Source organism: Chiloscyllium punctatum, chromosome 5 (assembly GCF_047496795.1).
Source record: "Chiloscyllium punctatum isolate Juve2018m chromosome 5, sChiPun1.3, whole genome shotgun sequence".
NCBI lineage: Eukaryota > Metazoa > Chordata > Chondrichthyes > Orectolobiformes > Hemiscylliidae > Chiloscyllium > Chiloscyllium punctatum.
In genome coordinates, this window is record NC_092743.1 from 36,241,747 (window position 1) to 36,266,003 (window position 24,257).

At 40.5% G+C, this 24,257-nt stretch overlaps 2 protein-coding genes and 1 non-coding gene across 3 annotated transcripts in view; 2 read left to right on the top strand and 1 right to left on the bottom strand.

The window, feature by feature from the left end:
• Nucleotides 1-12,225, top strand: part of LOC140476727 (chymotrypsin-like elastase family member 2A) — a 56,126-nt gene extending 43,901 nt beyond the window's left edge. The window contains exons 4-9 of the mRNA XM_072569546.1: nucleotides 30-139; nucleotides 1,655-1,768; nucleotides 8,666-8,802; nucleotides 10,691-10,836; nucleotides 11,004-11,153; nucleotides 12,161-12,225. Coding sequence (XP_072425647.1) covers nucleotides 30-139; nucleotides 1,655-1,768; nucleotides 8,666-8,802; nucleotides 10,691-10,836; nucleotides 11,004-11,153; nucleotides 12,161-12,193 — 690 coding nt within the window. The 3' untranslated portion in view covers nucleotides 12,194-12,225. The remainder of the gene's footprint in view (nucleotides 1-29; nucleotides 140-1,654; nucleotides 1,769-8,665; nucleotides 8,803-10,690; nucleotides 10,837-11,003; nucleotides 11,154-12,160) is intronic.
• trnaa-ugc (transfer RNA alanine (anticodon UGC)) lies at nucleotides 7,627-7,699 on the bottom strand. The gene has a single exon. It is a non-coding gene; the product is annotated as a tRNA-Ala (tRNA).
• An 11,492-nt stretch (nucleotides 12,226-23,717) lies between the features above and the next one.
• Nucleotides 23,718-24,257, top strand: part of ptpn23a (protein tyrosine phosphatase, non-receptor type 23, a) — a 90,309-nt gene continuing 89,769 nt past the window's right edge. Inside the window, exon 1 of the mRNA XM_072570035.1 lies at nucleotides 23,718-23,834. Coding sequence (XP_072426136.1) covers nucleotides 23,751-23,834 — 84 coding nt within the window. The 5' untranslated portion in view covers nucleotides 23,718-23,750. The remainder of the gene's footprint in view (nucleotides 23,835-24,257) is intronic.

The window sequence follows — 24,257 nt, forward strand, 5'->3', positions numbered from 1 at the left end:
AATAACATGGCGTGTGATTTTGGTTTCAGGCCTCTCTGCAGTTTGCTTATGAATCTCACCCTGATATCTTTCAACATTTGTGTGGTGGAACGCTCATTTCTGGAAATTGGGTCATGACTGCTGCGCATTGTATTGTTACGTAAGTACATTGTTTCAAGATATGTCACAAGTAGTTTGAACAATCATTTTTACACTGAAGACGTTCCCATATACACATTAGAATTATAATTTATGAAATCTATTAGAGATACATAGGAATTGCTGAACAAAATTGCTATCGATAGTGCCTTATATTATCATAGTAGTTACATAATTTACTGATAAAGAAATTGTTGACTAATTATAGCAATCACTTAATCTATAAAGACCAAAAATAAAACAAAGCAAAGCTGGTGTTGGAAAACTATGGAAAGCATTGGTCTAGCGTCAAACTTATTCAATGCTCACTGTGCTCATTATTTCATGCTTCAAATTACTCATTAATTCCATTATAAAACAGCTTTTTTCTGAAATAAATCTAATTTATATTTGGACCAATATTACCAGTCTGATACTGTGACCACATGTTTATTGAAAACTTTCGAATTGAATTTATTTAAGCACAATATGTAATATTCTAGACATATTGATGGAATTGGTCATATTTTACAATGCCTTGTATATCTATTGTGACACATGTTATAAGATATACTTATTATGAGGTAATTTACTTGCTTTTTATCAAGGTTTTTGGTTACAACATACAAATTCACGTTATTTGTTTTGTTTTCATGGCTTCTCAGTATTTTAAAGGTATTTGCCGTGTGTTCGTGTATGTAATAACAGTCCCCCTGCAATAAGCCACTTTTCCAGTATTGGAAGTATTCCCTCGATAGTATTCTTTTGATACCCATCAGGCATCTATTCTGCTTGAAAAATGAACCTGGACTCAAAAAATTGGGTTGGATTTAAGGTAGTGTCTAAGAGGTAAGCAGAAGATTTCATTTCAAAGAAGTGAGTTTCCCCTGCATTCTTTTGCAAATAAGTGTGGGTTTTACTTCCTTTTGTCGAACAAGACTTTAAACCAAGACTACGTCTGCCCCCTCAGATGGGTGTAATAAAGTTTATAACATTATTGCAAAGAAAAGGGTGAGATGGGAAAGATATAAAAGAGCACTAAGGGGTAACGTTTTCACGCAGAGGCTGGTACGTGTATGGAATGAGTTGCCAGTGGAAGTGGTAGAGGCTAGTACAGTTGCAACATTTAAAAGGCATCTGGATGGTTATATGAATAGGAAGGGTTTGGAGGGATATGGGCCAGGTGCTGGCAGGTGGGACTAGATTGGGTTGGGATATCTGGTCAACATGGACGAGTTGGACCAAAGGGTCTGTTTCCATGCTGTACATCTCTAGGATGACTCTAAAAACAAGGTAATTCTCCCTAGTGTGATTTGCAATGTTTACCCCCAACCACCCTCACTAAACGGGATAGCTGGTCTTTGTTTTACTGCTGGTTGTGGCAGATGCTATATACATTATTTTGCTGCATTTCCTACATGACCAAAGTAACTAGACTTCAAAAATCCTCAATTGACTGTAAAGTGCTTTTGGATTACCTTGTGAAAGGTCAATAATTCAAGTTTTTTCTTTATTTTTCTTTCAGCATACCAGGAAGATTTGCTGTTGTTCTTGGAGAGCACAATCTGGAGCAGAAAGGCAATGAGTATTTGAGACATGTTCAATTGATCATCACTCATCCTTATTGGAATCCAAATTCTCTTGAAAATGGGTAATTCAGATCGACATTTTAAACTTTACCAGTTCATCCACATTGAACTATTCTTAATCCAATGACTCCTAAACAACTTCTTTTAAAACCTATTTCTCTCATGCAATTATGGTAACTGTAAATTATTTATTACATGCTCTTTCTAAAATTCTTCAAATAATCCATTGTGCTGGCTCTTCCTCTTTCTGCATCCCTTTGAGTTGAACTGAAAATCCATCATGTTGCTCTTTCCCAAGGTATTAAAAATGTAGATATCTCTTCCCTTCCTACAAACTATTGCTTAAGAGATTCATTCAGTCTGTGCTTATCACCATTGTGTCAGTTGTGGCTCGGTGCGCAGCATTCTTGCCTCAGATCCAGATGACTAAGCATGCAATCCAGACAGGCAATTCAGTGTAATAGTGCTTTGTGAATGAGATAGCCACCTGTCTGTCCTCAGCTTAATTTAAAGTATCCAGGGCACATATTGAATAAGAACTTCAAACAATGATCTGATTATTTATTTAGTTCATGTTTGTTGAAGCTTGGTGTGCACAATTTAGTTTCTGCTTTTTGTACAATGTTTATAATTTATTCTTTGTAAGAACAAACAGATACAGGGTGTTTCAACTCCTTAATTTTACAGTGTATCATATTATTTATAGTATAGAATCAGGCTACCAGTCCATTAGCAATTATGCACTCTATGAGCTTCCTCTCACCTTTTCTCACCCATCAATAAGGCTATCTATTCCTTTCTCCCTCATGTAATATCTTCCATATATAATATCATATTATTGAATGTATCAATGCAACCCCATATACTGAGTCCTTATGACAGCGACTTCCATGTTTTCTTGGTAACGTTCTTTGCTGAATTACCTATCAGATATATTTGTATGTGTAGCCCATAGTTCTGGCATGTACGAAGATTGAAAACATATTTTCTAATTCCACCTTATCAAGTTCTTTCAATACTTTAAGACCCTTATCAAGTTACTCCTCAATTTTCTCTTCTCTTTCTTTTCTGAACATAGCATCCTGAGAGGAGGTAGCAAGTTTTAAGCGAGCATAGAGAAGGGCAAGTGGTTTCATTCTGTTCACAGCACCGAGAGAGGAGGCGGCAAGTTTAAAAAGAGTGTGGGGAATGGCTCCATTCTGATCACAGTGCTGAGAGTCAAAGCAATAGGTTTAAAAAGGGCACAGAAAGTGGGAAGTGACTTCATTCTGAACATAGCACCAAGGGAGGAGGTAGCAATAGAAAGGCCATAATTTTAAAGGATTCCATAGTCAAAGGATCGGGCAGGTGAGTTTTGCAGCTTTACCTATAATTCCAAGATAGTGCCTTGCCTCTCTATTGCTGGTGCCTAGTGTCAATGTGCAGCATGTAAAGCGTCCTTCCAGGGGCAGGGAATTAGCCAGAAGTTGTGGTCTACTTTGGTACCAATAACCTAGGCAGGAAGAGAGATAGGGTCCTTAAAGCAGAATGCAGGGAGGTAGGAAGGAATTGAAAAAGCAGGATCTCAACAGCAGTAAACTTTTGAATACTCCCAGTGCGACATGTTATTGAATGTAGGGACAGAAAGATCAGTAGATTGAATAAATGGCTGGAGAACTGATGTAGGAGGGAAGGCATAAGATTTGAGAAATTTCTGATAAACCATTCTGGAGCATACGGGACCTGTACAAGCCGGATGGGTTCCATCTTAACAGGACTGGGGCTGAAACCCAAAAGCTGTGGGACTGGATTTAACCTCGCTCATCGGGGGTGGGAACTAGAGACGAAGGGAGTTAGGATAGTAACAGGAAGTAAAAAGGCAATGAGAGAAATTAGAGAGCAGGAGAAACAAAGCCAAACACTGAGCATGCCTCAAGTCTGGAATTCTGTCAAAATGACAAAGTTAAGGGCACTCTACCTGAATGCGCACAACATTTACAATAAGGTAGATGATTGAAAGGCACAAATACAGGCAAATAGTTCTGACATAATTGCCATTATGAAAGCATGGCTGCACGATGACCAGGAAGTGAATATTTAAGAATATTCTAAACTCAGGAAGGACAGACAAAAAGGAAAAATAGTTGTGGTTGCATTGATGTTCTGAGATGGGTTTAGTGTATTAGTAAGGAAGAATCTCAGACTGGAAGAACATTGTGTGGAGTCTATTTGGCTGAACTAAGAAACAGCAAGGGGCAGCAAGACATTAGTTGCAGTTATTTATATTTCACTAAATAGTAACGGCATTTTGTGGGGCATGGTATAAAACAAGATATGAGAAAAACATGTAGCATGGGCAACACTGTTATCAGGGATAATTTCAAACGCCAGTAGACTAGGTAAACAAATTAGGCACCAAAGCTGTGTAGGGTGGGTTTCTGGATTGTGTTGGGGATCGTTTTCTGGAGGAGCATAAGGGGCTTATTAATAATCTCTTTGTCAAAGGGATGAATGATCAAAATATGAGAGACTTTTACATTATATTTGAAAGTGAAGTAGTTCAATCTGAAACCTTACTTCAAGCCTTACTTCGGTTGTGGGTAAGTGTTGGAAAAGGTTATAAGAGATAAGATTTATAATTATCTCAATAGGAAAAAGTTGATTTGGGATAGTCAATATAGTTTCGTGAAGGGTAAGTCATGCCTCACAAACCTTATTGAGTTCTTTGAGAAGGTGACCAAACAGGTGGACGAGGGTAAAGTCGTTGATGTGGTGTATATGGATTTCAGTAAGGCAGCTGATAAGGTTCCCCATGGTAGGCTACTGCACAAGATGTGAAGGTATGGGATTGGGGGCGATTTAATGGTTTGGATCAGAAATTGGCTAGCTGAAAGAAGACAGAGAGTGGTGGTCGATGGGAAATGTTCATCTGGGAGTTCAGTTACTAGTGGTGTAACTGCAAGGATCTGTTTTGGGTCCACAGCTGTTTGTCATTTTTATAAACAACCTGGATGAGGGCGTAGCAGGATGGCTTAGTAAATTTGCAGGTAACATTAAGGTCGATATAGTTGTAGATAGTGCCAAAGGATTTTGTAGGTTACAAAGGGACACAGATAAGCTGCAGAGCTGGGCTAAAGGTGGCAAATGGAGTTTAATGCAGAAAAGGGTGAGGTGATTCACTTTGGAAGGAGTAACAGGAATGCAGAGTACTGGGCAAATGGTAAGATTCTTGGTAGTGTAGATGAGCAGAAAGATCTTGGTGTCCATGTATATAGGTCCCTCAAAGTTACCATCCAGGGTGATAAGAAGGCATAAGATGTGTTAGCTTTTATTAATAGGGGGATCGAGTTTCAGAACCATGCGATTATGCTGCAGCTGTACAAAATTCTGGTGTGGCTGCGCTCGGAGTATTGATTGCAGCTCTGGCCACCACATTATAGGAAGAATGTGAAGCTTTGGAAAGGGTTCACAGGAGATTTACTAGGATGTTGCCTGGTTTGGAGGGAAGGTCTTACGAGGAAAGGTTGGGGGACTTGAGGCTGTTTTCGTTAGAGAGCAAAAGGTTGAGAGGTGACTTAATTGAAACATATAAGATAATCAGAGGGTTAGATTGGGCGGACAATGAAAGCCTTTTTCCTCAGATGGTGATGGATAGCACGAGGAAGCATAGCTTCAAATTGAGGGATATAGGACAGATGTTAGACATAGTTGCTTAACACAGAGAGTAGTAGGGGCGTGTAACGCACTGCCTGTAACAGTTGTAGACTCGCCAACTTTAGGGGCATTTAACTGGACATTGGTAAGCATATGGATGAGAATGGAAGAGTGTAGGTTAGATGGGTTTCAGATTGGTTTCACAGGGCGGTGCAACATCGAGAGGGTGGAAGGGCCTGTACTGCGTTGTAGTGTTCTATGTTCTGTGCTCTATGAAACAAGGGTATTATATTTAAGTAAAGCATACTATGACCTAACCATGAATCTAATATCAAAGACCTTCTGAAATTCCAATTATATTATGTTTATTGCTAAATGGCCGGCTTCAATGTCATTAATACTCCATTTATTTTTATCCCTCCAGTATCCTAAGTGCTACGTAGCATCAAGTTTCACTTTAATTAACCTCAAGTTTTGTCATGAAATTCAAAATTCATTATTACAAACATTTTTCACTGTTTCGAATTTATCGCAAATCTTTTTTATTACTATTTGTTTTTGGAAAGTGAATGATGCTGGCAAAGTAGTGCTCTATGGTATTATCGGTCAATCACATATTGCAGGACTACAATTACACATAGACCAGTGCAATTTCACACTCTGGCAGTCAACAGTTATCAGATTTGTTTGGTTTAGAATCATAGTTTGTCATAGTATAATTAGAATTCTTTACTTCCAGGCTGCAAATCCACATCTCATTCAATTCTGTATCCTTGCCCAATGGACTGGTATGAGCAGAATTTGAAGCAAGTCTGATTTTGTGCTTCAGTTGCATATAATGAACTATTTCACAACATGTACCAGCCGTGGCTCTGTGGTAGAACTCTTCCTTTAAATTAGAAGATTGTGAGGTCAATCCCACTCTAAATTTGAGTGAGTAATCAACACATTATTGCAGCATTAGAGAAGTGTGAAATTATCAGTAGGTGGTGTAATTTGGATCAAATGTTATGCTGAGACTCTGTATTCCGTCTCTGATTTCTAAAAAATCCTACCGAATGCAATGCAGCAGGTTTTCACCTATTGTTCTGTACAATATTTTTCCCTCAACCAACATCAGTAAAACCTATCATCAGGCTATTTAATGCATTGTATTTATGGAATTTTGCTTTGTGAATGATTGCTGCTATATTTCTCTCAAAACAATAGTGACTAAAGGTCAATTTTTTGTTTCCTCCTAGGGTCAGGAATCAGCAAAATGTGTTTTTTTTAGTTTAAATTTCCTACATTAAAAAGGCTCACAATATTTCCAATGCAGGAAGAGTTTTGAGTTAGGTTTGGATTGTGACTCCAATTGCATGTACTCTGACATTCAGATCAATATTGGTAGTCACGGGGAAGTCAGGCAGGATTTAAAGGAATTCTGTAAATCTCCATTGTTTGAGAGTTAGAGGGCCTTGGGAAGCCTCCTGAAAAGTTGGGAATACTGTATTTTGAAAGATGTGTGTTAAATGTGTTCATTTCAAAGTCATTTTCAGATGCTGAATTATAGTTAAGGTGCATTTTTACTGCACTGATTGAACTTATTACTGCATCTGTAGGAAAATAAATGAGCAGAAGTAGACAATTTGGCCCATCAAGTATTTTCCTCCAATCATGGTTGACCTGAATATCCTCAACTCCACTTTCCTCCCTTATCCCCATAAACTTTGAATCCATTACTGGATTTAAAGAGTCTGTCTAAGCCAGAAATACACAGCAAACTTTGTTTTAACCAGCACTCATGATAAACTGGTAAAAATTATATACCTGAAATACAAAAAGTTTACTGTCTTATCATGTAGTGGATTCACTCGATCCCAACTGCCTATACCTGATAAATGCCTCCTTCTTTTTCTTGACCATAGCCTCAATTTCTCTAGTCATCCAATATTCCCTACACCTACCAGCTCTGCCCTTCAGTCTGGCAGGAACATATTTTTTTTAGATTAGATTAGATTACAGTGTGGAAACAGGCCCTTCGGCCCAACAAGTCCACACCGACCCGTACCCCGACATTTACCCCTTACCTAACACTACGGGCAATTTTAGCATGGCCAATTCCCAATTCACCTGACCTGCATATCTTTGGATAATGGGAAGAAACCGGAGCACCCGGAGGAAACCCACGCAGACACGGGGAGAACGTGCAAACTCCACACAGTCAGTCGCCCGAGGCTGGAATTGAACCCAGGTCTCTGGTGCTGTGAGGCAGCAGTGCTAACCACTGTGCTGCCCTAAAGCACTGTGGAGAATGTGGGCATCGATCCCACTACCTCTCGCATGCAAAGCGAGCACTCTACCATTTGAGCTAATTCCCCTACGATATTGTCTCTGACCTCTCATTATCCCATTCTTCAAGGCCTCCCACTTCCCAAATATCTCTTTACCTGCGAATAGCTGCCCCCTTACATCAACTTTTAAAAGTTCCTGTCTAATACTGTTAAAACTAAACAAATATTTCACGTCAGTATTTACTGCAGAGAAGGACATGGAAGTTAGAGATCTTGGAGAAATAAATAATGATCTTGAAAAATTACCATATTACAAAAGAGTAGGTGCTGGGTATCTTAAAATACACAAAGGTATATAAACTACTGGGAGACAATCAAGTCTTTTCCCAGAACTTTGTGGGAAGCTAGGGAAAAGATTGTTGGGCCCCTTGCTGAGATATTTGTATCATCAATAGCCATGGGTGAGGTGCAGGAAGACTTGAGGTTGGCTATTATTAGTGGTACTATTATTTAAGAAAGGCTGTATAGAAAAGCCAGGGAACTATAGACTGGTCAGCCTTAATTCAGTAGTGGAAAAGTTGTTGGAGGAGATTGTGAAGGACAGGATTTATATGCATTTGGAAAAGTAAGCACTGATTAGGGATAGTCAGCATGACATTGCGCATGGGAAATGTGTCTCACTAATTTTGGAGACGGGATGGACTTTTGAAGTTGGACAACAGACCAACTTATGTTTTCGGAGCTTCAAACTATAAATCCAGCCCTAAAACTCAAAGGGATTTTACTGGCTTTAAAGGACGTTGAGACATCTTGAAATCATGAAAGGTGTTAGATAACTATAAGCTCCATTTTATTGCACCTAATCAATATTAAACTTTTTAACAGAGTGAACTAAAATGATCAACCATGAGAATGTTGATTAATTTTGTTTCCTTCATAGCTCAAGGGTGCCGGGGTACATTGGAGCTACTTATGAGGTCAGCTAACTCAGAAAAACAACTGGGACATTTTACCAATCTGATCTTTGCATTCACTTTTTACTCTGACTTTTAGAAATGACATTGCCCTACTGCGATTGAAACAACCTGCATATGCTACTCCTGATGTAGCAGTAGCACTCCTACCACCCTTTGATCAGGTCCTACCCAATGGATATCCTTGTTACATCACCGGATGGGGATTAACTCAACGTAAGTTCACAACAGGAAATGTAAATATAACACAATAGTTAATAGATCAAATAAATCATTTAAGGTTCATTTCTTTATATGGATAACCATGAGAATGTGAAATGCTACATAGAATGTTAGTACTAGAAAGCAATAGTGCATTTAAGAAGAGGTGGAAGGCAATAGATGAACATGGGATTCAGGGCAAGGAGAGGTAATTAAATTGAAATGAAGTTACTGTGTAAACTCCAGCATGGAGTATTTGAACTGAATGGCTTATTTTGGTATTTTAGATATTAAGCAGTCCCATTAAAAAGTTCAATTTGGACTTTGACTACTGTCCATTGTCAAATTTCCTTAGAAAGTATGAAATTATTAACAGTTCAAATACAGACTATGGAAAGGATTTGTATAGTGAAGGAGGATAGCCTGGGGCTTATTTGGGCAAAATAATGTGAAAACTGCAGTTGAATTAATACTGTGCCAAGACTTGCCCTGTTCGACAGAGCTTGGTTCTAACTACGGAGCACTGTGGTGATTGTAAGAAGGTCAGCCAGGTGGACCTCATTGAATGTGAGATCCTGGATTGGGGCTGGTAATCTGGTCCCATTAGGGACACCTGGCTGGCAGATATAAACAGGATTCTGAGGTTTTGTTCACTCTAAGTGCTGTCTCTATGGAGGATGGATCAGTGTCAAGGACTCTCCACATGTAAGTAAAGGGTTACTTGGTGACAGGATACCGGTCTCTTTGGAGCTATTTCAATTACCATAACTTGAACATGCCTGAAAGTGACGGCCACAATGTTTCCAGCAATATGATATATTGGCTCCATAAACCCACCTCAATGAAGATGTGGAGTGTACAGGCTGACAAAGAACATCTGTTTCAGATTGGCTCAGGGATAGAGTGAGAGAGGGCACACAATGTGACAAGGTCCTAAAGGAGGACTTTCAGTGAAAGAGGCTGTCCTGTACTGACACTAACTGAGAAGATCAGTGTTTTCCTGTCATTGTAGCTGCTCTGTCGTGGCTTTTGTATTCCTATTATTCCCATTGACGGCCGATACCAATCCCGAACAGGGTATTGATGACCAGCACTGTCCTTCTCCTTATGTTGTTCAATAAGGTGGAGTGGCACAGCAGTTAGGCTCTTTTGGCGAAGTCTTCCTAAATAATCATTTTTGATGGAATGATGTTGAAGTTTTGATAAAGTTTTCCTGCCATTCTCTTGCTATGTTTCAGAAGTTCTCTTCCAACCTCCAGAGGCAACTGAGCAGTTAAAAGTGATGTAGATGTGATGTAGTGCTCAGAATTTTTTTGCAACAACATATTTACTCCCAATCAAAATCATTATTAGGAGAGAGAGTTTTCTCAATTGCCAGCCACCAAAATTCCATACAGTTTCCTTAGTAAGTGCTGGAAGGCAATTGTATTGAGCAATCAGTCCTTAACAATCCTCCTTGCAGCTTGTTCAAGCATATTTAACCTTTAGCTTCTTAATGGATTTGGCAGCTTCCATTAAGTGTAAGATAAATGTTGTTTTGGCTTAAGACTCCACATTGTCCACCATGAAGGTGCTTTGACATGATATAGTAACCAGAGAAAATCTCACTCCTTAAAATTAAATTTGCAGCATGGATATTTAACCTTTAGGTGTCACTATATCCTTCATTATGTCTTCAAACTTCCCAGAGACATTTTAGGGCAGATATTGATTCAGGTGTACCTGTAAGCTTATGCCATTCTACAACATAGTGGAATAAAGTAACATGGTAATCATGACATAAATAACTTAACTCATTAAATGCATAACCTTGTTACTGGACTGGAAAACTGACAGTATAGGTCTGGTAGGATGATCTGAGCCACTAACAATAAGATCAAATTACATCTATACCCTTTTTCAGCTTTTGGTGTTCCATCTTCCACTCTGCAGCAAGCTCTGCTCCGAGTGGTGGACTATAAGACATGCTCATCTCCGTCCTGGTGGTCAAGTGCAATCACTGAAAATATGGTCTGTGCTGGGGGTGATGGTGTGACTGCAGGATGTCAGGTAATAACTTCTACTAATATATATTGTCATCATGATGCAGACCCTACCCTTATACCACATGAATAGTTGTAACGTAGTGAGCCCTTGAGTTAATGATATGTAACTAGTGGAAGGAATAAACTAAATGATTTAATCTCATCACTTCTTTTGCATTTTCTTGTTGACAGGGAGATTCTGGTGGCCCTCTGAACTGTCTGGATGATACTGGAATGTGGGTTGTCCATGGTATTGTAAGCTTTGGACCAGTCTCCTGTGTTATGGAGAGGTACCCTACAGTTTTTACTCGAGTATCAGCATATATGGACTGGATAATGCAGGTAGGACTCCTGAGTTATATCTCTAAGATCACTGCCCTGAAAGTTAATTCCTTTTCTCTTGCTACAGACCAACTGAGATTTTCCATCATTTCCTGTATTTAGTTTAAAATTTTCAGCACCTGCATATTTAGCTTTATTAATGTATCCTCCTGCCATGGTCTACACTCCCCCAAACTTTGAAACTGAATTCCAATACTCATTCACGAATAGAACTCCAGATATTCAATGAAAGCTAACTTCACCAAGCCAAATATGCAAGTGGATTTCCCTGTATAGTATTCCTGTATTTTGTCCATAATCAACCATCATAATTAAGCCAAAAGAGTGAGCATCACCTGCCAATTCAACCATCAGTGGGATCACCTCATAGTCCTCTCTTGTACCCTGATAAAACCAGGGCTCACCTCGAACCTTCCTGCCTCGATCACATTAATTTCTATCTATTAACTCAATGCTTGCTACCTACATCATCTGTTGGTCCACAAGCACCTGGATTTTAAAATATTAATCCTTGTGTTCAAATCCCTCCACAACTTCTCTCACATTTCTCTGTAACTTCATTCAGTCATAAAACCTTTGAAGAATTCTGCATTTGACTAATTTTGATACGTGTGTATTATTTTCTCCATCATACCATTGGTGGCCATGTCTACAACAGTGTGAATCTTAGGTTATGGAATTCTCTGCCTAAACTTCATAGTCACTTTACCTCCTTCCTCTATTAAGAAATTCCTCAACACCTACCTCTTTGGCTCAGCTTTTGGCCATCCGTCCTGCTGTCTTCTTGTTTGGTTCAATGTCAGTTTTTGTCTGACTGCATTCATTTCAAACACCTCAGTATCTCTAAATGTAATTAAATTAAAACAACAGGTTGTTGGTTATTTCTTAATTTGCAGCTGAGTCAGTCATGTCTTCTTTTAACATCAGTCATGTCTCTTTCAACTTTGGAACGTGAGAGAATCAAGTTATCCTAATAAATCATTGTACGTTTGTTTCCTTTCCTTCAGACCATGCAGCAATATGGTGGAGAGTTTAGATGATTCCAAAGTATCATTAATGGAATGAAGTCAAGCAGAAGTATTCACATGCTGTGTTTTAACAAAACCCTGTCAATAAAAATGGGTCTGATTTAACCTGCACTTGCTGAATTTTTTCCTTTGCCACCAGGTGATTAGCTTTTGTGATAATAAACAGAAACAAAAACTCTAGCATTTCCAGTTCTAAATTCCAACTTCCCAGTATGGCTGTGGGGAGAAGATAGTTCCCTACAGGCACTCTGGCCTCTGTCAGAATCAAGCAGACATGTGCCACTGTGGTAAGCTATACTTGCCTATACTGACACCAACTGCAAAAGCCAGAGAAGACCAAACATAAGTATTTTAGCTCCTTTTATGGCCTCCCTGTCATACTGGGCAATATCTTAAACATTGGGGAGGGAAGTGGGAGGGAGTGTGGGAGTGGCAATGGGTGTCTCACTACTGTCTGCTAGCAAGGTCCCGAGTTCTATAATGAGCAGAATAACTTTCCAATGTACTGTGGATGTGGTCTATCTGGACTTTCAAAAGGCCTTTGATAAGGTGCCACACGGGAGACTGCTGAGCAAGGTGAGGGCCCATGGTGTTCGAGGTGAGCTGCTGGGATGGATTGAGGATTGGCTATCTAACAGAAGGCAGAGAGTTGGGATAAAAGGTTCTTTTTCAGAATGGCAGCCGGTGACGAGCGGTGTCCCGCAGGGTTCGGTGCTGGGGCCACAGCTGTTCGCATTATATATTAATGATTTGGATGAGGGAACCGGGGGCATTCTAGCGAAGTTTGCCGATGATACAAAGTTAGGTAGACAGGCAGGTAGTACTGAGGAAGTGGGGAGACTACAGAAGGATCTAGACAGGTTGGGAGAGTGGTCCAGGAAATGGCTGATGGAATTTAACGTGAGCAAGTGCGAGGTCTTGCACTTTGGCAAAAAGAATATAGGAATGGACTACTTTCTAAATGGTGAGAAACTTAATAAAGCCAAAGCACAAAGGGATCTGGGAGTGCTAGTCGAGGATTCTCTAAAGGTAAACATGCAGGTTGAGTCTGTGATTAAGAAAGCGAATGCAATGTTGTCTCTTATCTCAAGAGGGTTGGAATATAAAAGCAGAGATGTACTACTAAGACTTTATAAAGCTCTGGTTAGGCCCCATTTGGAGTACTGTGTCCAGTTTTGGTCCCCACACCTCAGGAAGGACATACTGGCACTGGAACGTGTCCAGCGGAGATTCACACGGATGATCCCTGGAATGACAGGTCTAGCATATGAGGAACGGCTGAGGATACTGGGGTTGTATTCGTTGGAGTTTAGAAGATTAAGGGGAGATCTAATAGAGACGTACAAAATAATACATGGCTTTGAAAAGGTGGATGCTAGAAAATTGTTTCTGTTAGGCGAGGAGACTAGGACCCGTGGACACAGCCTTAGAATTAGAGGGGGTCATTTCAGAACGGAAATGCGGAGACATTTCTTCAGCCAGAGAGTGGTGGGCCTGTGGAATTCATTGCCACGGAGTGCAGTGGAAGCCGGGACGCTAAATGTCTTCAAGGCCGAGATTGATAGGTTCTTGTTGTCTAGAGGAATTAAGGGCTACGGGGAGAACGCTGGCAAGTGGAGCTGAAATGCGCATCAGCCATGATTGAATGGCGGAGTGGACTCGATGGGCCGAATGGCCTTACTTCCACTCCTATGTCTTATGGTCTTATGGTCTTATGGTTATAATGAGGGGATCACAGTATTAAACTTGATTTTGACAAAGGTAGCGGCAAAGTGCAGAATTCTCAGTTAAATCAACTTTAAAGAATTGGAGAAAATCGCTCAAGTTGAAAATATAACCCATTATTTTGTCCTAAAAATTGTTTTTTCAAGATTATAATTTAATTCATTCTTGGATTTCAGCAAAGTTGGTACTCATTGCTCAACCCTAACTGCCTTGCATTCATCTTAAATGTTTGCAGCACCACTATTCAGTCAACAATATTGGCACAAAACTGGAGTCATAACCAAAAGGCAAGAAGTAACTTTGTAGTCCATGTGGACTTTAGAATAGTATCATCGGGCTGCAATGTGGGGAGAAATTCACTTTACATGGAAAACAATCACTCTATGATTTTTTTTCCACCGGTGCAGTCAATTATGGCTGGGTTATTAAGAGATCTTCCAGTTTGGAAAGGAGAGGATGATGATGGCAACCAATTAAGTCTGATGGCATTTCTACATGGTAGTGCCCTCTCTCAGATTGAGAAAATCATTGAAATGAAATAACAGGTGTAAAAGCCAGGCAAGCTCTATAAGGTTCACTACAGTTGCCACAACATCAAGGAAGGCATAATTCAGAGCCTGCCTGCCTGTGAGAAGCTGAACATCAACTGGAAGATCCTGGTCAGCCTCATTTAATTGTTCTTAAAGGCCAGTAGGAATTTATGTTGGCTATCTACCACATGCAGGCCGGTGAGCCTGTCAACCATCTGTTTTCTATCTCCACAAAGGTGGCCCAGCGTGGGATAGAGCTGGGGATCTAACTATGGGGCTGTTTTAAACTCTGGTCTATGCGAGGTGTAGGTACCAAGGTTTCAGGACTCTATTGCAGAGGGCAATGTAGGCTACCATCAAGACAATAAGTTCAACATAGGAAATTTAAAAGCAGCACTTCTAAAGTAGTCATCTCTGAACCACTGTCAGTGTAGTGATTATAGGAATAGAAGAATCGAGCAGATGAATATGTGGTTAAAGAGATGGTGCAGGAGGTAGGGCTTTAGAGTCCAGAGGCATTAGGACCATTTCTGATACTGTATAAGAAGATGGCTTACATTGAACAGAAATGGAACCAACATCCTTTTGGGAAGTTTGCTGATGTTGTTGGTGCGGACTTAAAATAGATTGGCGGGGGAATGGGATCAATAGACAATAGGTAGGCCATTCTGTCCTTTGAGCCAGCACCACCATTCATTGTAATCATGGCCGATCATCCTCAATCAGTATCCTGTTCCTGCCTTATTCCCATAACCCTTGAATCCACTATCCTTAAGAGCTCCATCCAACTCTTTCTTGAAAGTGTCCAGAGGCTTGGCCTCCACAGCCTTCTGGGGCAAAGCATTCCACACACCCACCACTCTCTGGGTGAAGACGTTTCTCCTGAGCTCTGTTCTAGTATCCTGACTAGTAGTGCAAAGGGAAATGAGGCTGACACAGATATAGAACTTAAAACGCAAGCCAATGAGTCCATATGGCAGTGGAAATAAGAAAGGAATGAGTTTAGCAAGGCTAAATGGAATATATTTTAATGCGAGAAGCCTGAAGAATAAGCTAGACAAGCTGAGGGCATTAATAGCACCTGGGTGTATGATACTATTGTCATAACCAAGACTTGGCTGAAATATGGGTAGGATTGGCAGGTCAATATTTAGGATATTCATACAGGATAAGAGAGGGAGATAGAAGAAGAGGAGGTCACAATATTGGTCAAAGAATCAAATATAGCAGTATATAAGTGATGATATCTTATAAGGATCATTAAATGGATAGAAGTCAAAACCTACAAACAGGCAAATATGCTGTTGGGTATGTAATACAAGCCTTCAAAAAGGCTGACATGTATAATCAAGTTTCAGTGGAGTGAAAGAATAAGAAGACAATTATAGTAATGGATTTTTAACTACCCAAACATCAACTTTATAACTTTAGTATACAAGGTAGGGTGATAAAAGGGGCAGTAGGCACAAATATGTCTCAACAAGCACAGGGAGTGGGCAAACCCTGACCAACATGCTGGACAAGCAAGAAGAACAGGAGGTATGTGTCCAAAAAAAGATATTGTATCCATTTGATTGCCAAATTTGGATGTAACGCCTTGTATAATTGATGGATCAACAAACATTATAATTGATAACATTTTGACATCATAAGATACGCTGTAACCATTGTTCAAGGAGTCAGAAGAGAGATCTTGCTTTGTCCTTTGGCTTCCCTGCATAAGCTTGAATAAAGAAGACTGGTAAAAGAAACCTTGAGCAGCCAGACTAGACTGGATTATTCTTCCATCCGCATAATAGCTTGGCATAGTTTGCAGGATTTGTGAAGGTGGAAAACACAAAGCAGTAAAGAACTGTAGATAGCCAGACTGATTGGAAGTAAGAGAAAGGGAGTGTGCAGTAAGATTTCACCTGGAAAATTCTGTGGGCTAATGGCCGATAGTGGGAGAAACACCTGGATAGAGTATGGTGTTCATATGGTTCTATATTGCAAAATGTATATGTGAAATATAGGATATTGGTTGAATAGATGAGGAAGCATGACTGGGAAATGGAGGCTCAGTGGGCAGTTGGAAGGGACAAAAGAAAGGTGAAACCAAAAAGGCATGTTTACTCCTTTGTTGCCATTACAAGTTGCAAGTGGAAAATAATAAACAGCTAAGAGAAACATCTCGAGCTGCTCTCACTAACCATGCACATTCTTTAAAATGGTGACCCAGGAAAGTCTTTCAAGGCTACAGTCATTGACTACCTCCAAATTATCTCAAAGTACTTCAATTGGCTTTGAAGTACTTCCATTAAAGCTCTTCATAGGATCTAAATTTTATTTTCACCATAACTCTTGAAGGTCAGGCACCTTCCGGGGTGCAGGAGAGTCAATGTTCTGGGCATGACCCTTCAACAGGATTTCATCGAGTCCTGATGAAGGGTCATGCCTGAAACATTGACTCTCCTGCTCCTTGGATGCTGCCTGACCTGCAGTGCTTTATCCAGCACCACAGTCTATTGACTCTGACTCTTCAGCATCTGCAGTCCTCACTATCTCCTGTAACTCCTGAAGCCAAACAGCCAGTCTGCAGGGCCAGTTGTCCACATGCATTTGGCTTAATTAGCATCACTCACTCCCTTAATAGCCTTGCTTGTGTGTGTTCCCTGTTGGGACACATTGCTGGTAATGGTACTAGGTTAATGAATAATAAACTGGGGAGACCCAATTTAATGCTCTGGTCGTACATCAAAACTGCTGGAAGAGGTAAAATTCAATTAATAAGTCTGGATTTGAAACTCAGTCTCAGTATTGGTTGCCATGATACCATCAATTGTCATAAAAATTAACGTGGTTAACTAGTGATGAAAATGTGTTTTTTATACATGGTCTGGCATTGATGTGACTCTTACTTGATCTCAGAAAAGGCTCAGAAAGCCTTTCAGTTCAAGGGCAACTAGGGGTAGGCAATAAGTGCTGTCCCTGCCTGAAAGGTCCACACCCCATGAAAGGATGAAATAAGAACCTTCTCTGTCAAACATTCACATCTCTATTACTTTTATAATTTAATGAATTAAAATTTAAAAATGAAAAAAATCGCATTGTCATTTCAATGCCCCATGATGTTTCCCTCACAGTGCACAAAGGAATGTTGGGTTACATAAATAAATACAGAACAGTGAAAGACTTTTTTGCAGTGTAGATACTGTTTAATGTAGGAGACACTGAAGCTAAACTGCACACAATAAGCTCCTTCCAGTGATGTAATTATGACCAGATAATCTGTTAATTATAACTTTAATTGAGAAATAAATATCTCAAATGATATTATATCTATATAAAATTAGGCACTTCTCACAATTTTGCAGAAGGGCTCTGAAATCTGGGAATTATTCGAAATGTATTCATCTTTAGGTAAAGTTGTTTATTGGCCAAGTATGGCCAGGGTGTTGTGAAAGGCCAGAGAAGACATTGGTAGTTGAGATGAGAAAATTTAATTCACAGCAAAGACGGCAGTCACAATGATCAGCTCAACTCTTGGGAATTCCCTCTCTCTAACCTTATAGAACATAGAAGAATACAGCGCAGTACAGGCCCTTTGGCTCTCGATGTTGCGCCGATCCAAGCCCACCTAACCTACACTAGCCAACTATCCTCCATATGCCTATCCAATGCCAGTTTAAATGGCCATAAAGAGGGAGAGTCCACCACTGCTACTGGCAGGGCATTCCATGAACTCATGACTTGCTGAGTAAAGAATCTACCCCTAACATCTGTCCTATACCTACTACCCCTTAATTTAAAACTATGCCCCCTCGAAATAGCTGACTCCATACGTGGAAAAAGGTTCTCATGGTCAACCCTATCTAAACCCCTAATCATCTTGTACACCTTGATCAACTCACCCCTAAACCTTCTTTTCTCCTTCTTCCCACCTTACAAATCTTCTCAAAACTTACATATTCAACCAAGTTTTCAACATATATCTTTGCTTGGTAATTGCTTTCCAATCACATTCAGTAAAGTATCTTAGGCCTAATTTTCTTTCTTAAAAGGTGTCTTAGAAATTTAAATTGTAGTTACTGTCCACCCCAGGTCAAGCACAGTTCACTGTTTTAGAAAGGGCTGAATACAATCAAAACCAGAGTTTAAAAGATTTAGAATCATAGAATTCCTTCAGGATGGAAGCAGGCTATTCAGCTCATTGGGTTCATGGATTAGTGGTGCTGGAAGAGCACAGCAGTTCAGGCAGCATCCAAGTAGCTTCGAAATCGACGTTTCGGGCAAAAGCCCTAGGGCTTTTGACTGCCTTTATTCCTGATGAAGGGCTTTTGCCCGAAACGTCGATTTCGAAGCTACTCGGATGCTGCCTGAACTGCTGTGCTCTTCCAGCACCACTAATCCAGAATCTGGTTTCCAGCATCTGCAGTCATTGTTTTTACCTCATTGGGTTCATACCGACCCTACAAAGATCATCCCATCCAGACTCTTTCCTGTACCCTGTCTCATCATAAGAGATGTACAGCATGGAAACAGACACTTCCGTCCAACTCGACTATGCTGATAAGATTCCTAAATTAATCTAGTCTCATCTGCCAGCATTTGGCCCATATCCCTCTAGAACACTTCCTCTTCATATATACATCTAGATGCCTTTTAAATTATGCAATTGTACCAACTGCCACCACTTCCTCTGACAGTTCATTCCATACATGCACCACTCTCTGCGTGAAAAAAGTTGCTCTCAGGTCTCTTCTAAACCAATGCCCTCTAGTTTTGGACTCCCCTACCCTGGGGAAAAGACTACTATTCACCCTATCCATGCCCCTCATAATTTTTTAAACTTCCATAAGGTCACCTGACATCCTCTGATGCTCCAGGGAAAATAGCCCCAGCATATGCCGCCTCTCCCTATAGCTCAAACCCTCCAACCCTGGCAATATCCTTGTCAATCTTTCCTGAATGTAGTTGTTTGAGATCTGACCTACAACAGCGTTGTCATCAGCAAACTTATAAATGACGTTGAGATGGAATTGGCCATACAGTCAAGGTTTCAGTGTGTATAAGGAGTACACTAGGGGGTTGAGTAAGCAGCCTTGCAGAGCACAATTGAGGATTATTGTGGAGGAATTGTTATTGCCTAATCTTACTTATTGCACTCCAGGTGTCAAGAAGTCAAAGGTCTAGTTATAGAGAGGGGGGCAGAGACCTAGATCTTGGAGTTTGGAGATGAGTTGGTTTGGAATTATGGTGTTAAAGTCAGAGCTGTAGTCAGTAACTAGGAGCCTGATGTAGGTATCCTCATTGTCCAGATATTCTAGGGATGAGCATAGGGCCAGGGAGATGATGTCTGCTGTGAATCTATTCTGCTGGTAGGCAAATTGCAAAGGATCAAGGCAACTTGGTAAGCTGGAGTTGATATGAGCCATGACTAACCATTCAGACCACTTGATAATTAAGGAGGTCAGAACCACCAGATGGTAGTCAAGTCACACTGCATGATTTTTCCTTGGCACCAGAATGATGATGATCATCTTCTTGAAGCAGATGGGCACTTCAGATTGAAATAAAGAGAGGTTAAAGATGTCACCAAATTCTCCCGCCAGCCCATCTGCACAGGATCTGACTGCAATACTACTCTTATGATACAAGAGATTCTGATTCAACCACTATTTCAGACTCACACCATCCTCTGGGTGAAAAAAATCTCCTCATCTTTCTTCTAAGTCTCTTACTTTATAATTATTTCTCTTGGTTATTGAGCCCTCTACAAATGGAAAAAAAATGCCTTCCTATCCACATTATCTATACCCCATATAATCTTACATATCTCAATCAGTTCCCCTCTTAACCTTCACTGTTCCTAGGAAAACAACTTCAGTCAATTAAACCTTTCCTCATATCTCAGCCCCCGATCTCAGAATCCTGGAAAGTCTCTTCTGCACCTTCTCTACAATCTACAATCGCATCCTTCCTATAAATATTGACCAATGGTTGCCAATTGTGCCCTAACTAGTGTTTTTATACAGTTCCAGCATTATTTTTGTCTTCTTCTATTCTGTGTCTTGGTTAAGAGAGACAAATATCCCATATATGTTTTTAAACCACCTTATATACCTGTCCTCTTACTTTCAGAGATCAGTGAACATGTACATCAAGGTCGCTCAGATTTACAGTTCCTTCCAGTGTCTTACCATCCTTACTGTAATTCCTTGCCTTTTAGCCCTTACAAAGTTTGTTACTTCACAGTTTGCAGGATGAATTCTATTTGCTGCAGTTCTGCTCATCGGACTCCTGACGTTTACAGCTATCCTCCTCACAAGTTATCACCATACCAACTTCTGGGAGATACGCATTTTCTTAGTCATATTTTCTGTATTTAAGTTCAAAGGATGAATGTACGTCATATACAAGAAGGGCTCCAGAACTAAGACTTATGAAAACAGATGTCTAATCCAAAAACACCCCTGTATTTGGATGCTGAAAAAACTCCAGAGGCCTTAGCTCCTTTGATAGTCCCTGGATCTTGCTGTAAATTTTCCGAATGTTTAATTAGGACTTCAGTCAGGCAGCCATTTTCTAATCAAAAAATGTTGAGCTAATCTAGATGAATCTTTCTCAATCAATTTCACCCAAACATGATTGGGCTTGAACTAATTGATTTTCATAAGAGACTGGAACCAAAGTTGTACCCTTATTTTGTAAAAGATTCCCAGTATGGGCTCTTAGTCCAGCCAAGGTCTTGTGCAAACTTAAAGGTTGGAGTCCAGACAGAATTTCTTCAGGAGCATGCTTAACTCTCTTCATCACTGAAATAACTTCACAGAGGTCAGTTTCCCATCACTACAATCACTCTGTATTTCCACACGGACAGTCCTTGACACTGAGCCAGCTCTCAGAGTGAACCGAATCACTGACACTCTTGTTTATTTTCTTATTTTTTTATATTAGCTTCCAGCCTTCAGGTAGCCATGCCTCAGACTCATGATCCTGTAGGAGAAAGCTTTTCTCATCATCTTGGTTTGAAACATAAATTTACTTCTAATCTTGTGTCCTCTAGTTCTAGTCGTCCCATTAGGGGAAACATTCTTTCGGCGTCTACCTTGTCAAATCCCATCAGAATCTTACATGTTTCTCTATGATTACCTCCCATTCTTCTAAACTGTAACTGAAATAACTCCACAGGGGCCAGAATCCCTCCACCAAGTCACCCTTTATTTGTCCTTGACATTGGTCCACTTCCCCCAGAGCTAGCTCTCAGAGTGAAGACACTTGTGTTTATGATTTTTTTCAATGTAATTAAGGAAAGCTTAACCCCTCACCTTTGATCAAGCAACAGCAGATGAAATAACTCCACAGAGATCAATTTTCTGTCACCAAGTCACCCTTTACTTACATGTGGAGAGTCCTTGACACTGATCCAATTCCCTCAGAGCCAACTCTCAGAGTGAACAGGATATCTGACACTCTTTTTTTTAATTAAACCCCCACACTACCGCCTAACCGCGGTAGTGCTTATATTTTTCCCACAGCACCCATGTTGTGTGTGTGCAGGTGTGAGACACAGTGAAAGACACAATGTGCATGAACCTTTATTCAAATTTCCACCACCAGGTAGAAGGAAACACCCGAGTGGCCAGTGACAAGCAGTGCCCTTCACATCAAAGGGCAATGCTGTGTGATCAAACAGTGAAGGGGAGGGCAGGGGTCAAATCAAAAACACTTGTGTTTATTTTTTCTTTCTTTTTCTTTTTTCTTTTTTTTTCTTTTTCTTTTTTTTTTCTTTTTTTTTATATATCTAACCCCCACACTACCACCTAAGTGCGGTAGTGCTTATTTTTTTCCCCAGCACCCATGGTGTGTGCGTGTAGATGTGAGACACAGTGAAAGACACAAAGTGCACAGATCTTTATTCAATTTCCACCACCAGGAAGATAGGAAAGACACCCGAGTGGCCAGTGACAAGCACTGCCCTTCAAACCACAGGGCAATGCTGTGTGAGCAAACAGTGAAGGGGAGGGCAGGGGTCAAATCAAAAACACTTGTGTTTATATCTGTCAGCCAGGGTTCTCTGATTGGGCCAGATTAACAGCCCAGTCAGGGAACTCATATTCTGTGAGGTCCAGCTGGCTGACTTTATTACAATCACTGCAGATTTAATGAGCCATTTGCTGGTTAGCTCATGCCATCTTATTTCATTGAATCCTTTCATGTATTTTTATTCTCCATCATGGATCATGGTACTGACCCTGAATGTATTTTACTGTGCGCAGTTAGAAGCAGATGTAATAATCAATATGGTAAAACGAATAAAAACTTGGAAGGGAAAAAAAGGTCTTCAAATAGCTCACCTAGGCACATTGGGTAGAATTCCTTCTTCTATGCTGTTTCATTTTACTGTGGTGGGAGTAGGTCCTTGTTTAATATGTATGAGGATATCAGGTAGAATTGTTTTAAAGCAAGAGCAAAATGTTGTGACTGATTCACTGGACTTGCGCATGGTGGCTCAGTGGTTAGCACTGCTGCCTCACAGTGCCAGCAACCCAGGTTTGATTCCTGCCTTGGGCAACTGTCTGTGTGGAGTTTGCACATTCTCCCCATGATTGTGTTGGTTTCCTCTAGGTGCTCCGGTTTCTTCCCACAATCCAAAGAAATCCGGTTCAGGTGAATAGCTCAAGCTAAATTGCCCACAATATTCCGGGTAAATATAGGATAGTGGAGTGGGTCTGGGTAGTCTGCTCTTCAGGGGGTTGGTGTGGACTTGTTTGGCTGAATGGCCTGTTTCCATACTATAGGGAATCTAATTTACAGCTGCTGTCAGACCTGCATAGTGTCTCCACCACTTTCTGTTATCAATATATACATTAACATTATACATTAACTTTGATTCTTGCCATAAGTGCTAGAGGACCTACTTAGGATTTTAGAAAACATTTTGCAAAGCATTTCAGATGAAGTGTTAAAATGTTTGTAAAGTGTTCTGACATGTTAGAAATTAAAATACTGAAGATGAGTATAACTAAGACGTCAAGCAAAATTAGTTTTGAAAAAATGTAATTTATGACTTTTATGGCAAATCTCTTGATTTTTAAGTTTGTCACTTTTTCATGAAGAGGATTGAGCTTGGCAATGACTGTCACTTATGATCAGTTTGAATTTAGTACTTCATTATTGTAACAACTCCACCACTCTTGTGTGGAGGCACCCAGCTATGAGAGGGCGGAACTACAATTCCCACAAGACATGGGGGGGGGGGGGTGCAGTTCCGTAATTACGTCATATCCGCTGGATGGCGCCGACGTCTGGTTGGTGTTGGTTGTCCTCTCAACATGGAGGCCGTGCCGCGGATGCCGATGATCTGGCTGGATTTGAAGGAAGCCGGGGAGTTTCCTTTCGCCGGTGCCGTCCGACAGGTAAGTAAGAGTGACGCAGAGTCGGCCGAATATCGAGAGCTTGGTGTTCTTTGTCCGAATTAAATTATTTTGAGCCCGAATAACGCCAAGGGGTTCAGACTGAGTGTTTTGGTTTGGGAAGGAGGAGGCTGGTGTCACTCAGGGCCCAGAACGTGTCTGCTGAGTCCCTGTGAATCCCAGCAAGTGCCTCACGTCCTGTTGCTCTTCATAATTTTCATACAGTCAAATATTCCTGGATGTGTATATTGCCACCTTCAATGTTAAAGGTTCGGGCATCTTGTTTTTTAAATCGATTTGCTGTTCCTTTCGATTGTTCGTCATTCCAAAGCTATTAACTTCCAGACTTGAGGCAACGAATGTCTGAGGCTGATTCAAACCGTTTTCTTCCCTTGGTGTTATACTTGACCCGAGATGAGCTGCACA